The 17,500-nt window shown below is 37.7% G+C and overlaps 1 protein-coding gene across 4 annotated transcripts in view; it reads left to right on the top strand.

Moving 5' to 3' along the window:
• nlgn2a (neuroligin 2a) overlaps positions 1-17,500 on the top strand; it is a 248,988-nt gene that overhangs the window by 168,909 nt on the left and 62,579 nt on the right. For all 4 annotated transcript variants that reach the window (XM_084404865.1, XM_084404864.1, XM_084404867.1 and 1 more), the window contains one exon: positions 1,600-1,749. In XM_084404865.1, the coding sequence (XP_084260991.1) occupies positions 1,600-1,749 (150 nt within the window). The remainder of the gene's footprint in view (positions 1-1,599; positions 1,750-17,500) is intronic.

Below are 17,500 nucleotides of genomic sequence, written 5' to 3' on the forward strand. Positions count from 1 at the left end.
AATTGACAAAGTCCCCCTGAACCGGAAGTTGCAAACGACTTTTCTCCAGTGTTGTGACGTATTTCCAAGTGAAAGGGAATATTGAACAGAGGGCAGGGTTTTACTTTAGCGCTCCTCCTCTCCATCTCTCGCTCATAGCAGACTGACGGTTTGAGGGGAGTGGTTTAGCGTTTTCAACCCAAGCCGTCAAACTGACGTCATCAGAGAAGGAACGCCATTCCAGACCGGAAGTAACTTTTCCGGTTACTTTTGATTAAAGATTACCACGGCAAAAAAAAAAAAAAAAATCTGTGTATTAACTTAATTGTTCACCACAAGACTAGTAATACGCGCTAACAAAGTAAATAGGGTCAATTTTGATTTCATGTCGACTTTAACATCATCTCAACATCATCACCAGCAGCACTCAGTAACAGCACATGTGCATTTAGTACTCAAATAGTCCTTTATCCTAATTTTAAACTGTGTCATTGTCGGGAAATAGTCAAATTTGAGCTGATTCTGCAATTTATACCAGGAAAAAGGTGCAAAAGCTTTAAAGGCACTTTCACCGAAAACAGTTCACGTTGGTGGGATATCATACATGATTTGCCCATGTGATCGAAGATTACATTTCCTGGTAGTGACTTTAGGAGTCAGAAGAGAACATAAGAAAGAAGGCAGTTCACACAGTATGGTCTAAGTGTTTTTTTCTCGTTCTAAAAGAGAAACAGACTTTGTTTCTATAATAGAAACCTATTATCTCTCTTCTATCTCTCTATCTATCGTTCAATCATTTTATCATTCGATCTATCTTTCTCTATATTGTTTTTTTTTCTATCTATCTTTCTTTAGTTTAATCTATGTATAGTTTTATTTATCAGAATGTGTCTGATAAATATCTCTGGTTTGACCATGATTGAAATAAATGTGTGTATCAAGTGAAACTTGGAATCACATATGTCATAAGTGTGTGCATGTGACAGCAACTGTGTGTCTGTCCAGTCATGTATGACAGCACATGTCTGTGTGTGTTTTATGGGCGAATAAGTCCAAAATCCTTCGTGACGGACCGTCTGTTTGATGCTCTACTCAGAAACACTTTAGATTCGTGTGTGTGTGTGTGTGTGTGTGTGTGTGTGTGTGTGTTCACTCCTGCTGCGTCTCGGAGCACCTGACTTTATCAGTTTATCTGCTTTAATGAAATCGACTGAGATTCAGGTGGTGATTGAAGGTGTCAAGGGGTGCGAAAAGTGAACGTATGTGTGTCTGTGTAATAGATCTCCATGGCAACAGTCAATGGGAGCGAGTCACTTTGATGGAATGGCCTCTGTTGGGTAGATTGGGAAATCAAATTGAGGCAGTTACTATAGCGACGCTCCATTGCAGCTACCTCTGCATCTGTCTCGGTGTGTGTGAGTGTGTATGTGTTGTTATATCTTAAAGAGTAAGAGCTTATTAGTGTCAAAAGTGACCTAACGACCAGCTATTTACTTTCAAACAAAGGATCCAACCATCACACTCAGATAAAAATCATGTAGCTTCTCAAAGTGACTCAAATCTTTCAGTAGTTTTCGCTTACACAACCCTGTCTTTCTCCTCGGTGTGACTTTTTTTCAGACATCCGTGACCGCAGGAAGAAACCTGTCATGCTGTTCATTCACGGTGGCTCTTATATGGAAGGAACCGGAAACATGTTTGATGCCAGCGTGCTTGCGGCATATGGCAATGTCATTGTTGTCACCATGAACTACAGGCTGGGAGTTCTGGGTAAGTACACGTCAATTTCTTCCCCATTAACTCTTCATGCAGGTCTGGAATCACACGAGGACATTTATGGAGGATCATTTAGGGTTTGTTCACTCTTGTAGTTTAGTTCTCTTGGTTGTTTTGGTCCAGACCAAAAAAAAAGAAAGAAAATAATACATTTAGTTCACACTTGTCTTCTTTGGTTAGATTAAAACAAACTCTGGTGCGATTCATTTGAATAAGTGTGAACGCTGCTATCTGAACCCTGGTGCCACCAAACAAGCGGACCGAGACGCTGAAAAGATGAATCTCAGTCCGCTTTCAAACGAATTCCGGTGCGGTTCGACTGAAATATGAACGCAACACAGACCAAAGACATGTAAACGAACCAAAAACAGGACGTGATGTCACAAGATGTGACCCTAAAAAGAACAGAATGCTCAAGCATATCTAGTCATGAAGTTGCCCATCACAGTTCGGTACAGGCATCAGAACCGTGTCTCCTCACAGCAGATCTGTGTGTGTGTGAGACGGAGGGATTCTTGTCGCTATTTTGACTCCTTTATAGGGATGCACGATATTGCATTTTGGCCGATATTCGATATGCCGATATTTTCAAACTAATTTTGTCCGATGCCGATACCGATACCGATATATACACATTTTCCCCCTGATATATTTACACTTTAATTTTACTGAAGAGTAATCCAAGTCTCTCTCCTGTACTACCTTTACTGTATTACACTCATGTGTTGTAGATAAGGCAATTTACAAGACAAACAAAACAACATTTGATTCTACCATAAATGTATAATTTTACAAATGTAGACAGACATTCACCCCTGAAAAATAGGTAAATTATTTATGCCATTGCCACAGTTTATTTTTAAGTTCAGACATTCAACTTCAGTCCTTAGAAGTAAAATAAATAGAAAAAAAAATTCAAATAATTTTTTTTACATCTTCTCCTACTTGAACAGGTCTACCAAATGCTCCCCTGTTTTCGGTGCTGATGCGGTGGTGACCCGTTCATGTACTGTAACATGTAAGGGTGGCGCTGCCAATAAAGCAGTGTTGGGAAAGTTCACTTTCTACATGAACTAGTTCAAAGTTCAGTTCACAAATTTTAAAATGAACTAGTTCAGTTCATAGTTCATATACTCAAAATTTTGAACCAAGTTCACAGTTCCAAAAATGAACTAGTTCATAGTTCTTTTTTTCCATGTTGTTGCGAGATATTATTTTTCAAAATGATTACCACAGCCCCCACAGACAATTATTTTATCAGTTTTAACACTGAAGATATGCGTCAGATTTTTTCCCATCTTCACCGACCTTATCATAAAACTCGTTTAAATGATCATACGACGCCTCCTTGCTGCTTTTTGTTTTGATTTGTAACGTAAGTGATGAGTCGTTCATGAATGACTCGAGGTGAAGTAATTATTTATGTTCCCTGTAAACGATTTTTGACTGCATTATAATGATTTCTTAATTCAGAATATGATCAAGATTGCGTAGGTGGATGTGTTCGGGGAATTTGCCAGTTAATAGTAACATTTAAAGCCCCTTAAATGAACGAAATGACTCGAAAAAAGATTTGTTCATTTTGATGAACGAGATCGAACAAGAGGTCGAACACGGGTGGCTGGTGTTGCCAGATTGGGTGTTTTTTCCGCTACATATTAAAGGAGAAGTTCACTTTCAAAAAAACTTTTGCTGATAATTTACTCACCCCCATGTCATCCAAGATGTCCATGTCTTTCTTTCTTCAGTCGCAAAGAAATTAAGGTTTTTGATGAAAACATTCCAGGATTTCCCCCCATGTAATGGATTCTATTGGGACCCAAACGGTAGAAGGTCCAAATGACAGTTTAAGTGCAGCTTCAAAGGGCTTTAAACGATACCAGACGATGAATAAGGGTCTTATCTAGCGAAACGATCGGTCATTTCCAAAATAAATAAAAAAGTTTAAGTTTTATAAGCACAAACGCTCGCCTTGCTCTGTTCTGTGATGCGCGTTCGTGACGTCACGTAATACGCAATTACGTTGAAAAGGTCACGCTTGACGTGTTTACAAATGTGCAGGAGGAGGACCATATACACATTTTCAAATGTATTTGTGTCAGTTTATCGTTTAAAATGCCCATTTCGTGTGCGTATCCTGGGTGTTTTAATATTAAAAAGCCAAAAAGAACATTTTCTTCAGGACAGAAATTTTTCAAGCGTGACCTTTTCAACGTAATTGCGTATTACGTGACGTCACGAACGCGCATCACAGAACAGAGCAAGGCGAACATTTGTGCTTATAAAACTTAAACTTTTTTATTTATTTTGGAAATGACCGATCGTTTCGCTAGATAAGACCCTTATTCATCATCTGGTATCGTTTAAAGCCCTTTGAAGCTGCACTTAAACTGTCATTTGGACCTTCTACCGTTTGGGTCCCAATAGAATCCATTACATGGGGGGAAATCCTGGAATGTTTTCATCAAAAACCTTAATTTCTTTGCGACTGAAGAAAGAAAGACATGGACATCTTGGATGACATGGGGGTGAGTAAATTATCAGCAAAAGTTTTTTTGAAAGTGAACTTCTCCTTTAAGGGCGGTTTACGGTGGGTTTTAGGTGGGTTTTCGCCTGGAAGGCTTTATAGAAATCTGGCATCCTACTGAACGAAGTTAAACTGAGAGAGCGTGCCGTTCACAGACACCAGAATGAACGAGTTCACAGTAACGTTCATCAGGCAGTAATGCGGTACGTTCAGTTCACGTTCGCCCAAAATATGAACGAGTTCATGAACTATCGTTCAATGAACGCGTTCAGGCACAATACTGCAATAAAGCAACTAAAAGTTGTCACAGAGAAGCGCAAAAGTAATGATTATGAATATGTCAAATATAGCAAGGAGACATTTTAATTGTTTATTAATAAACAAGTGTTTTCTGTGTCGGCTGCAAAGATGAAGTTGACTGACTCGCGAGGTGAAGTTGACTGACTCGCGATCTTCGGAGTAGGCTCGCGAGTCAGTCAACTTCATCTTTGCAGCCGACACAGTGAACGCGCCAGGGAGAAATGCACATTTCGGATTACATAGTTTTCTTTCGTTTTGAATTGTTATGTTTAAAAAATATGATTTCAAACGTTCTGTAGATAATAGATATATTTATCAGGTCTGTGAGGCAAGTAAGCTATATGCTGAGTTTCGTTTCATTTATGAGACGAACTCCAGTTCACGCGCGCGCCTCTGTGTCGTGATATCTATTATCTGGTTTACTTATTATTTATTAGGCTAAATCCAGGCAATTGGTTGATGAAACATTTTTTTAAATTAAGATACAATTAATACAAAACGAAATTCACTTAGAAAGGCTTTGTGCTTTCTGTTTGAGGTCTCTGTGGAAGTTTTAAAGCAGTCTCTATCAGTGCCGCTTTCAGAGCGTTCACGTCTGTAACCGAGAACTGTCACTGTTTTTCCCCATAAATGCGAACACGAAAAATAAAATAAAATGAATATTTTATGCTCTGTGGAGAGCATAGTAGCTTGGAGAGTTTACATTAGTAAGCTACAGGACATGTCTTTCGAAACATGACCTGCACGAAAGAAAACAAAAAATACTGCGGCATTCTACCCGCACTTGCGAATGCGTCTCTGTCCCCAGCACATCTCAAACCAAACTGATGCTCATGCTAGAAATGCCTCCACATGTTGGAAGTTTAAGTTGCTGGCACTCATGCTATGTTCACGGTCGTCACGTGCACATAGGAAACACGCCACCCTATCGGCAAGGCTCATCGGCAGAAATATTCATATCGGCCGATGCCGATGATGGTCATTTAAAGCTTTTATCGGCCGATACCGATGTTGTGCCGATATCATCGTGCATCCCTACTCCTTTACACATTATATAAGCTCTTCACGAGTTCTCAGAGTTCGTTTGGAAGAGGACCGAGACTCATCTTTTCAGAGTCTCGGTCCGATTGTTTGGTGGCACCAGGGTTCGGATGGAAACGCTCACACTTATTCAAATGAACCGCACCAACAGAGGAATCGCACCAGGGTTCGTTTTAATCCAACCAAACATGCCAAGTGTGAACACATCCTTTGTGATTATCTACGATCAGGCTGTATCTACTCTTATTTATGTACTTTTTAAATCATGTGTGCACACATCTTTGGGATTCAGTTTAGTGAATCAGTTCATTGGGACTGTTCATTTGAATCAAGTGGTTTATGATGTTTGAATCAGTTCATTGGGACTGTTTATGTGAATCGAATGGTTCATGATGTGTGAATGATGTGTGAATGGTTCATGATGTGTGAACAACAAGCATAACATTTGTCTAAACGAACCAATTCACTGATTCATTTGAGGGAAAATTTACCACAGTGGATAGTATGGGCAATGACTAGAAATTATGTGGAGAAGAGGGAATGAGATGGTGGAAATATATTGATTTGAACCCGATATATTATGGCTTGTAACTGCAAGGCAATGTTTTCGACTACAACATTAATGTGGGGTCACTTTTAGCAGCCTGGTCAAGATAGTTAACTTTAAGTTAATGGTTAAATCTGGGTGAATTGCGTCATTGATTTTCTATAGAAAAGAGCATCACCGAATCCCATAGTGCACCAACTACAGGCTAAAGGTTCATTTCTGCTTAATTGCTCTTAATATATGAGTCACTTAAAGTGAATCCTGGATCAGAATAGCTCTTCGGGGAACCTGCCTGCTATTGTCATTAGTCAGAGTTTCTTCATTAGTTTTGACCGCAAAGCTGAATGCGAATAGTTAGAGAAGTAGTCAGGGGTAATCTGAGGTCTTACAAGAGCGTTTTTGAGTTATAAGCGCTAAATCCTTTCTCATTTCCTCTCTCTTTCCTTCTTTTATTATTTTACAAGAGTGAAATATTGAAGAGTGATATATTCACGCAGATTAGCGTTGGCTCTGACAGTTTTATTGGGCCATGGCAGTTAGAAATACATTTTTCCATTTCTTACTTTAACACTGCCCAGAGCGGGGATAAAGCGGCCTTTAGATTTGTGCTTAATGTAAAAATTAAAAAAACGAAAGTGGAATAAAAAAGAAAGGCACTTGCGATTTTCAAAGCATTACTACTAAACTGCAAAACAGTTGGTGCCAGTTTGTATTGGTAATGCTTGTAATATACACACAGATCCCGCTGAAGGGAACGCAGGCTGACTCAGATTCTTCGGAGGCCCTGGGAGTGGCTTTCTCTGGCGTATTAGTGCCTTATGTACTTGGGTTCGAAGCTTAGTGCAGATAGCGAGGCATAGAGATGTCAGCCTCTCGGCTCAGTTCTTTCTGCCATGCAAAAGAGAGTGCTTATATTTGTTTGTGAATGTCTTTCTCTCACTGTCTGTTTGTCTTCTCATAGACTCAAGACTTTCGCCCTCTAGATATAATGCAAAGCGCAAGGAATTTAAATTGAGGCAGAGAGAGAGTATGTGTTTCTAAATTATTGATGAGAAATGTCTTTCTGGTGTGATGAGCAGTGAAGATGCAGTGGCCTCAGCGGTGACCTGTTAATTCAAAGATCCCCTGTTATGCTATGTTAAAGGCTCTTGATTTTGTTTTGGAGTCTCCTACGATAGGTTTACATGCATCCAAGATCAAAAAACACGATGGCGTCAGATTTTTCCGTATCGATTCCAGTGCGAGTCCTCGTTCTTTTGAAGAGCATCAAAGTGGATTCTCAGCGCTGAAAACAGCGTCTTCTCGACATGAACAACACGAACCAAACTCTTCCAGTCTCAGCTACAACTACAGTGTTTGAGGGTCAAAGTAGACGCTGTTCACAGGCAGCCAATGAACACCATAGACTGGCTTTATGCAAATGACTTACATTGTTACACAGTCAGACTGGAATTACTGACGACTCATTTCGTCAGTGCAGAATCGATTCTTTCTTTCAGGCAATATTCAAAAAACCAATAGGGGCACAAACTCAACTTTGTGGAACTTTTTTTACTTGATATAGTAGCTATAAGCTGGTTTCAAACCAGTAGCTTTTCCAGTTTTTCATACGCTTTCTTAAACAGTTTTCGCGCTCATTGAGAAATCTGAATTTCTCTTCAGTTTAGCAAATCACTTAATTAGTTTGTGTAAATTTAGTGATTCTCATTGTGTGATAACTTTTTGTCTGGACAAACAGATTCACTAAAATCCATCACAGATTCATTTGAAGCTGATCTTTATTTTAGCACAATTTTCAGGTAAACCTTGTTGGTCATCGCATTTTTCAACTCGGTTACAGAATTTAGAGTGCTTTCTAGTTTGATGTGTTGTATTTAGCCTAAAAGTTTAATACTGTTTTGAGATCCTTAATGTATTTTGTGCCAGATCAATACCGCTCTGATCATGATAATAAATTGTATCATCTGAGGTAATGTTCAAAATGTTGAGGTCAGTTAGATTTTTATATAGGAAGGATGCATTAAATTGACAGTAAAGACATTTATAATGTTACAAATAAATGCTGTTCTTTTTACTTTCTATTCATTAAAAAAATCCTGAGAGTTTCCACAAAAATATGAATATTGAACATTGATAATGATCAGAATAAATCAGCATATTAGAATGATTTCCGAAGGATCATTTGACACTGAAGACTGGAGTAATGATGCTGAAAAATACAGCTTTGATCACAGAAATAAATTACGTTAGACTTGTTTCAAAATCATTAAAAAATCTTTGACCAGAAACGTTTGAATGGTGGTGTACATAAAGATATTGCCCCATAGCTTTCTCAGTAGCCTATAGTGTTGCTACTGGCAAGGCAAGCTTTAATTGAAGTCCTTATGTTTGAGTCGTGCCATACCACAAGGACACCTGATGCATGCTAGTCTCCACACAAGAGAAATGTGTGTGTGCGCTGCAGGATTTACAGCAGCAGTGACAGGACACAATTAACATCAGCACATCTCATCATGCACTGGCCCTTCCTCTCCACTGTCAGCTTCTATCATGAGCCGGCAATATGAGCACTGAGGCGAAGGAACTGCAGATCCTCTATCATCTGAAATGAGAATGAGTGACGTGACTCAAACTATAATTTAGATAAAACCATTGGCCTGCTCACAGGCTGTCACTCGTTCAGACACAGATGCTTTGCTCATTAGAGTTATGGATTCAATTTACAGTCACACCACATCCAACTGAAAGAATTCAATTTCATTTTTAGACTTTAGGAAGATGCATAATTCATACCTTTAAAGGTTGTATGGTTGCACAGGTCATTTGAAGGTTGTGTGGGTCATTTGAAGATTGTATAAGCCATTGGAAGGTCTTTTTAATACACTAAGATTCACGGATTTCAATTGTATAGTAAAATTCCATTAATTCTTACATATTATTCATATTATAGATTAAGAATTTTAAATGAGTAAAGAAAAAAGTAGAGCTCAATAAAACATTTTGTATAAATCTGAATGGATTTGAATTTATGAATACGAATCGCATAAGCTAAATGGTCCATTCCCTTGTTCCATTAAGATTTTTTCAAAATGTTTTATTAATCTCTATTTATTTATTTTTTTACTCATTTAAAATTCTCAATACGTATTATGATTAATATGTACAAAATTATGCAATTCAGTTTGATGAAGTTTGGTGGAATTGAAAAGTGCAAAAAAAAAAAAAAAAGGCTTATTTTTTTGTGTACTTTATAGATGCCAAAGATCTTATGTTACAGACATTGGGTCTCATTCACTTACCACGTGTACACACGGATTTGTGTGTGAAATCTGTGTACGAATATTTTCACAAACAAATTATGATTCATCAATAACCTTTCAACAAATTTAGGAACATCTGAAACCACACGTACTCAAAAATCACATACTCTTGGTGGTCTTATAAATGTGTTCAGATGTCATTTTATACATATTTCATCCTAAATATATTTCATTATTTTATACAAACATACATTTAATGTATATATACAACGCATTCTCATCCTAGGGCGTCATATACTGACACTTTTGACATTTCGTCTACATCGAACGCACATGGCACCCTTTAGCGTCAATATGACACGCACAGAGCTTTGTTTGGTTATGGGTAGGTTTAGGTCTAGGGTAGGATTAGGGTTAGACCGCTAGGAGGCGCCTTCTGGCCCATATCTATCTGCGTCTCATATTGACGTTAAAGGGTGCCATGTGCGTTCGATGTAGACGAAATGTCAAAAGCGTCAGTATATGACGCCTTGGGATGAGAACGGGCTGATATATATACAGTAAAAGAGTAAGAAAAGGTGTGTTATAGCTCGAGCTGCGAGGTTCCTCTGCATAAAGACGGAGATACGCATATGTACAGCTGGCTAATCAGATGTCTGTATAAAAGGTGTTTGAGTTTAAAGCACTCTTGGTCGAGGATCTTACTGTGCGTTCTCAGGCGAGAACACGTCTTTAGAGAGCGTCATGTTTGCTGGGAGTGACGAAAGGAAAGCATGTGCGGAAAGCCCTTATATGGACATGTTTGGGCGTGTGCTTATACTGTAAATATGAATAATCCATGCAATTATTGTGTTTTGGCCCATCACAAACTTTGAATTAATAAATGTTCACTCTATTCTGATATATCTTAAATAGCTGTATTCACATTGGCACATAGGCAGCACTTTTAAATTACAATGAGTCAATAAAAAAGTAATTGTTAACACTTTCCAAAAAGTTTCAATTCGTTAAAGGGTTAGTTCACCCAAAAATGAAAATTCTGTCAGTAATTACTCACCCTCATGTTGCAGCGCGTCTGTGTTACACGTCACCACGTAGGCTCACTATTGGCCGACGCTGGTCATGTGTGTGATGCGTGTGACGTACAACACAGACGCGCTGCGCAAAAACACTAAGTGAACCAACTCGAGGTCCAGAGAGAAGGAAATGAATAGTGGAATAAAGTCGTTATGTTTGTTTGTTTTTGCGCACAAAAAGTATTCTCGTCGCTTGATATACTTAAGATTGAGCCACTGGAGTCACTTGGACTATATTAACGATCTCTTTAATACATTTTCTGGGCCAGCAAGTTTCGGTCACGTAGAAGCCTATGGAGGAGTGAGCCAGCTCTCAGATTTCATCAAAAATATCTTAATTTGTGTTCCGATGATGAACGAAGGTCTTACGGGGTTGGAACAACATGAGGGTGAGTAATTACTGACAGAATTTTTTTTTTTGGGTGAACTAACCCTTTAACATTAGGAAAAACATTAGGTATTGTGAACTAGAATTTATTAAACTTGGTTAATGTTCATTTTACATTTACTAATACATTTTTTTATATTTTATATTAGGTAATGTAATATGAATGAACATGAATATAAAATAAAATAAAACGTATATATATATAGGAACGTAATAAATTAGGGGCTCATTTGAACCTGGGATCTTTCGCACCAGTCATACCCCTAGACCTGAATTAACTTATGTTAAGAAGTGCAGTAAAAAAATGTAAAAAAATTTGTTAGTTCATGATACTTAATGCATTAACTAGTGGTTGCCAATTGAACCTTATAATGAAGTGTTACATAATGTAATTTCAGTTAGATTCAGGCAGTCTCATACTTCAATCCCGGGTGAACGTCATTTTCATTTTCATGGATTGTTATATTTGATTGCATTTTTAATGTCATTTTACTGACTTTATTCATTTGGTCTGGACTGTATTGTGTACTATTCATGTAATATGTGTGAAACAGTGAAACTGCCAAAGGATGCTCAAAATTTAGTAGGTGAGTTGCACATCTAAAAGCTGAAAGAGCCAGTCTGAGGGTGACAGAACTATAAATCTCCCTTTAAATATTTGTATGTGTTTTGTATATTTAAATTGGTTTCAACGACTGACCCACAATCTCAGTTTAGCTCATATTTATGTCTGAATGCTTGCTGTTGTTAGCATGTGTCGGAAACCCTATTGGATCCAGTTTATCTAAACTACAGCTCATTATTTCTGTATCACCTGTCACATAATATATGTCATGCACAAACACACAGACACACACAGTGAAAGGGCTGGGGGGGGGGAGATAGTTATAAATTCCTTATTTACACACACGTGTTACTCTCTCTTTAGCTTTTCAGGTAGTTCTGCCTGTCTTTTCCTACCCTGCTACAGTAGACAACACCAGCATTCATCATTGCCTTGACACAATCACTTGTTCATACATCTTTTCCCCTCCTGCTATACTCTGTTTTTCCTCTGGTGAGCTGCAGGTAGAAGTGCCATCTTCATATTCCCCAACACAGTCATGCCCCCCCCCCCCCCCCCCCCCCACACACACACACACACACACACACACACACACACACACACACACACGTTACCGTGACAGTGGTTGCCATGGAGGTGATGATTTAGGCTTAACACTTGCACTGCATCTTTCTGGATGACAGTGAAAACGGTGTCTCGACCCCAACCATCACATTGCAGAAGATCTATACAAAAAACACATCTCTGAAATCGAGTAGATATTTGATTCTAGCTTTCACTCTTGTTCTTTGTTCTTGTTCGTCTGCTGTTTTTCAGATCTTTCTCTCATTTCTGTTTATCTGACTTTGGTCTGGAGTGTATTCTGAAAAAGGAAATTCTGCTAAACATGTGACATATATCAGGTGCTCACAAAGTCATTAAGTGAGAGACAGAAAGAGACACGGAGAAAATATAAAATGTAACAGTGAAAATAAAGTGAGTGTTTTTGAAGGAGGAGAGTGGAAAAGAAGAGATTTAAAAGATATTTGAAAAGATATATTTATAGGGAGATATTTATTTTAAACCATGGTAATCTTTGAAGTATCATGTGGAGTATCATATTAAATATGGTAGTCATACAGTACTTTACAAGGGATATATTATAGTTAATTACTGTGGTATTTTATAGTACCTTTACAGTACTGAAAAAAATCATAAGAGGCTGAATCTCTGGAAATCATTTTAGGGTCACATTTTACCATAAAATCAAAGAAAAAATAAAATAGATATACTTGCATAGTGGTTTTGTTAAGGAACTTCATTAAGGGACCCATAGAACATGTTTTTCCATTCCACTGCGCTACATTTCCATTGTTTTTCAGTGTAAACACGCACTAGATGGATCTGTGTAACCGTTGCGCTTGCGTCTTCATAGCATGGTGTTCTAAAAACGTGCTTAAGTTAAAATTGTAAAGCTTTTAAAGGAAATGTCTCTAGACCTTGACCTCGTTTTTCATTCCAACCTGCGTCTCGTGTTCTCAACAGCAAAAACATGTGTAAACCTGCTCTAATACAGTATTTTTTAATGATTTCAAATACTTTTTTAAAAATCAGAAGTGTTAAAATACTGCCATTATGTATAAATACTTTTTTTTATGTAAATAATAAAGCATTATTTTAAACAATATGCGTCATGGTAATGACAACTGGGAGATTAAGCTGCACGATTAATCATTAAAAGATTGTGATCTTATTCCTTGTCAACGATTCGTCTATGTCTATTAAACCTTTGACAAGTACGATCACAGTGAACATTCAGATCTGCGTTGGCGCAGAGAGAGCAGTTGTCATGTACAGCAGGGGTCCCCAACCCCGGTCCGTGGGACATTTGGTACCGGGCCGCACGGAAAGAATAAATAACTTACCGTATTTTCCAGACTATAAGTCGCATCAGTCAAAAAATGTGCCATGAAGAAGAAAAAACATATATAGCCTAAGTCGCACTGGACTATAAGTCGCATTTATTTGGAAATTTATTAAATAAATAAATAAAAAAATGTTACGGATGGGACAGTTCTCCATTACGGACGTGAGCGCTCTGAAAGCGGCACTAAAAGACTGCTTTAAAAACTTTCACAGAGACCTCAAACAGAAATCACAAAGCCTGTTTTTAAATTTTATTTCGTTTTGCATTAATTGTATCTTAATTTTAATCAATGTTTCATCAACCAATTGTCTGAATTTAATAAATAAGAAGTAAATATATTAAAGAAAATAGATAATAACGACACGGAGGCGCCGGCACGTGAACCTGAGCTTCTGATAATGCCATAGATTATCACAGAAGCACTGGGATAAAAGTTTACAGTTGGCATGTAAACATGATGTCTGTGGTAGAAATCAACATAGAGTAAATCACCTTTTGGAGGAGACTTGATGCTTCAGAGAAAGACTGTATAGATTACATCGTTAGTGTGGTGACAAGTGACTTAAAAAAATGTTTTTGTAATTGAATCATTAATTTAAGAGATTTGTTCAAAAATGCTGATTCATCCAGTAATGAAACAAGTGAAGTATTTACGAGTGAGTCATTGAATCATTCACTTTTAAAATAATTTATTCAGATTATTTAAACATTTTAAATAGACTGCAGCAATTAACATTTTGTCAGAACCTCTAGTTAATGACATGTTATTTTGTTTAGTTGTCTGTTCAGAATCGTAATCTCTGTTTGAAAGTAAAAAATCATGATTCTCACTGTATCCAGAATCATGCAGCTCTATGGGAGTGTGTTTTCCTTAAGCAAAACAATTTATTTAGTTTAATTTTGAGCTGAAATATAGCCTGGACATGTTTTATATGAGATTCACTACAGGTTAAAGGAGAAAGAGAGATTGAAATTGTGTTGCATGTTTATAACTAAAATTTTAATGCTGTTGAAGAAATCTGCTGCTGTTTGACACACACAGACTAACATGTAATGAATAAATAGACGTTTATGAAGAGTGATGTCATTCACTGATAGTTATCTGTGGGGGTCTTATTTACGTGTGAGCGTGTGTCCTGACAAGGTTGAGGGAGATATTAAGACGTGAACGAAGAGCCGAACTCCAAATCCTGACCGTCCAGGCAGTTTCCATAGCAACCCAAGGCAGAACAGATAAGCAGAAGCCTCTTGACTCCGAGTCTGTGGAAGAGATGGGGAAAAAGCAAGACTCAAAGATCAGGGAGAAAAAATAATGAAGGAGACAGAAGATGGAAGGATGACATTAATAAGTTGTCTGATCTTGAAGCAGTGAGTTGCACTACTGCACACACACACACACACAAACACACACAAACACATTACTGGTTATGCAAGAAACACGTTCATTTCTCTTCATTTGTTTCATCCATTTATTTGGTTGTTCCTTCTTAATTTTCCCTCATCAGAAGTTTTCTTCCAGTCACACACTTGTTTGACACACCAAAACTGTATTTTCCTCTCTCCCATTCCCTTCAGCCAGTTTAAAAAAAAAAAGATTAACGCCACTGATGGATGTATTACACCTTAGACACATTTCCTATAACTTCTTGAAAACTTACGGCTCCATTATAGTTGGAGATAAGTTTCCTCAAGCTCCTGACAGACAGGAGAGAATCCACTCGGATTTGAGCAACTTCGCTTCAAACAGCTGACACAACTTTTGTGCTTATAGAGCGAGTCTGTGTTCGGATGCTGGAGTTTTCCACCTGACAGGTGCTTTAACCTGTGGGAATTACAGACGTGGATTTTAAGCGGGTACAGAAGGACACACAGGCCCGTATGTATCAGCCATCTCTTGAGTTTGACTGACGGTTGAATTCAGCTCTCTGTCGGATTGGGATTTTGTACATGTATTAGCATATAGAATAAACACAGATCCTAAAACAATACTCCAGCTCTGTTTTTATACGTATCACTTTATGTCTCCGTTCTGTCAGTTCCTTCCATTACTCACCAGAAACTCTGAGTTATTCAGTTTTTATCAAGACAGACAAACTATTCATCAAGATATCAACAAATAGTTCTACATCATCTCCTCATAGGCTCCGCCCACTCAGTCGCTTGACGGCTGACATTTTCCTACACTGGATGTGAGCGTCATGTCAAAAACCATTATAATCACTGACGCTGTCTACACTGATACAGTTTACAGATGCACATTCAGTTTCTGACGTACTTCACGCACTTGAGTCTGTCGACGACAGGACTGATGGACGAGTGGAAGAACGTTCGCTTGGTTTAAACAGCTCATCTGTGTCTGTAGAGACTTCAGAATGATCCAAGTGTCCGAAACAAGTGGATGGTTTATTATAATGGCGTCCCAGATCGCGTTGGCGGATCATATGTTTGTTCGGAGCATTTTGCAAAAAACTTTATTAACATTATAAGTGAACTTCAAGAAACATATTAAAATAATTTACTTTTTTTTTTTTTTCAATAAATGGCTAAAAACATCATAAAAATACATCTATTAGCTTATTTCATGAAAAGAAATTAGTATTTGACTAGCTGATTATATTTTTTTAGATGTGCTTAATATTTTGTTACATTTCAATCAAAATATTTAAAAATTAAGTTATATTATATTTGAAAATGATAATTATATGATCTTTTCCCAGTTTACATTTGTATAAGGACAGTAAATGTTGAAGTTAAGTCTCTTTTATTTATTTGTTTGTTTGAACAAGATTATTATGTAGGGTATTATTATTATATAGGGTAGAGCTTTTGCTAGTTATGTTAGCACATGTATGTGTGCTGTAGGCTAATAGTTATTGCAAAATATTGTAGTTTTCTGGATTTTTCAATTAATCCGAGTTATGTAACTCAGTAGAGTTTACTTATTCAGTTAAGTTTCCATTACGAGAACTTTAATTAAGTCAAACATTATTTTACATTTACATTAATGGAAGTCAAGTTGAAGAACCTTCAATGTTTGCATCAATTTTATTAGGTTCGTTTAATTAAGAACAAATCATTTTTTGAGTGAAGGTATACACAACAGTACAGTCTATCACTTACAGCCCCTTTTTCATTTGCATTTAAATAAATATGGCTTCTGCCCAAGCTTCTGGAATTACTTTTCTTCACGTAGTTTCAGAATCCAGATTATGAACGGCTGTGGTCTGTGGCTGGATGTCCTCCACAGAAGTTAAGAGGTCTTGATGTTTCTCTATTCCCTTTCTAGTGCACACTGACTGCATTGTAGGTCGACTATGGCCTCTGGTCAAATCCTTTCTGGACAGCACAACTGGGATTTTTTTCAGGATTCTTGCTGCTCTTTTCTTCTCGACTTGACTCTTCTCTTTTCTGTGTGTGAGGTGTTTGAATGTCTCAGTAGCATTTTAACCACACATACACACGGGGCGGCGTCTGTGACATTGATAATGGCTGTCAGACTCATTTGCATAAGCTGAAGGACAGGTGGAGGATGTGACCACTGGCTAGTGTGACCAGACTGATTGACAGCTGAGGGCCGCCCCTGCCTAACTAAAGAGACAGGGATACAAGATGAATAAATGAAGGGGGAAAGCGTTAATAAAATATGGATGTATTTGTGTGAAAGATAAGAAAGGATTTACGACACAAGGGGAATGGGAGAACAGGAGAGGAAGAAACAGGGATGAAGTTTTCTCTTCTTTCCATTACGTTGCATATGCTGAAAACGCATCAGAGAATCAGTAGACAGTCTTTTATCAATGATGTGTACAGTGACCGAGACATAAAGTGATACTTCACCGCTGGCAAAATGGGCTTTCAATAAAACTTGCGGCCTATACAGTAGAAAGGCGAAAAATTTGTATCTGTGCTAGAGAAAACAGAGGAAAAAAGCTGTTGTCTTCCTTTTTGATAAATAAGTAGTAAATCTTCAACACCCATAATGCACTGGGCATGTTGTCATCCAAGGCCACTCCCACAATCTGCTGTGGATAAGCTTACCAGGGTCAAATACCACTTTGCTTTAGTATGAAATACTACCAAGCAAACATTTAGTCATAGTTATGTCGACTTGTGTTGATCACGGGTGTAAGAATTC

The sequence above is a fragment of the Rutilus rutilus genome (assembly GCF_951802725.1).
Source record: "Rutilus rutilus genome assembly, chromosome: 3".
In the NCBI taxonomy this organism is placed as follows: Eukaryota; Metazoa; Chordata; class Actinopteri; order Cypriniformes; family Leuciscidae; genus Rutilus; species Rutilus rutilus.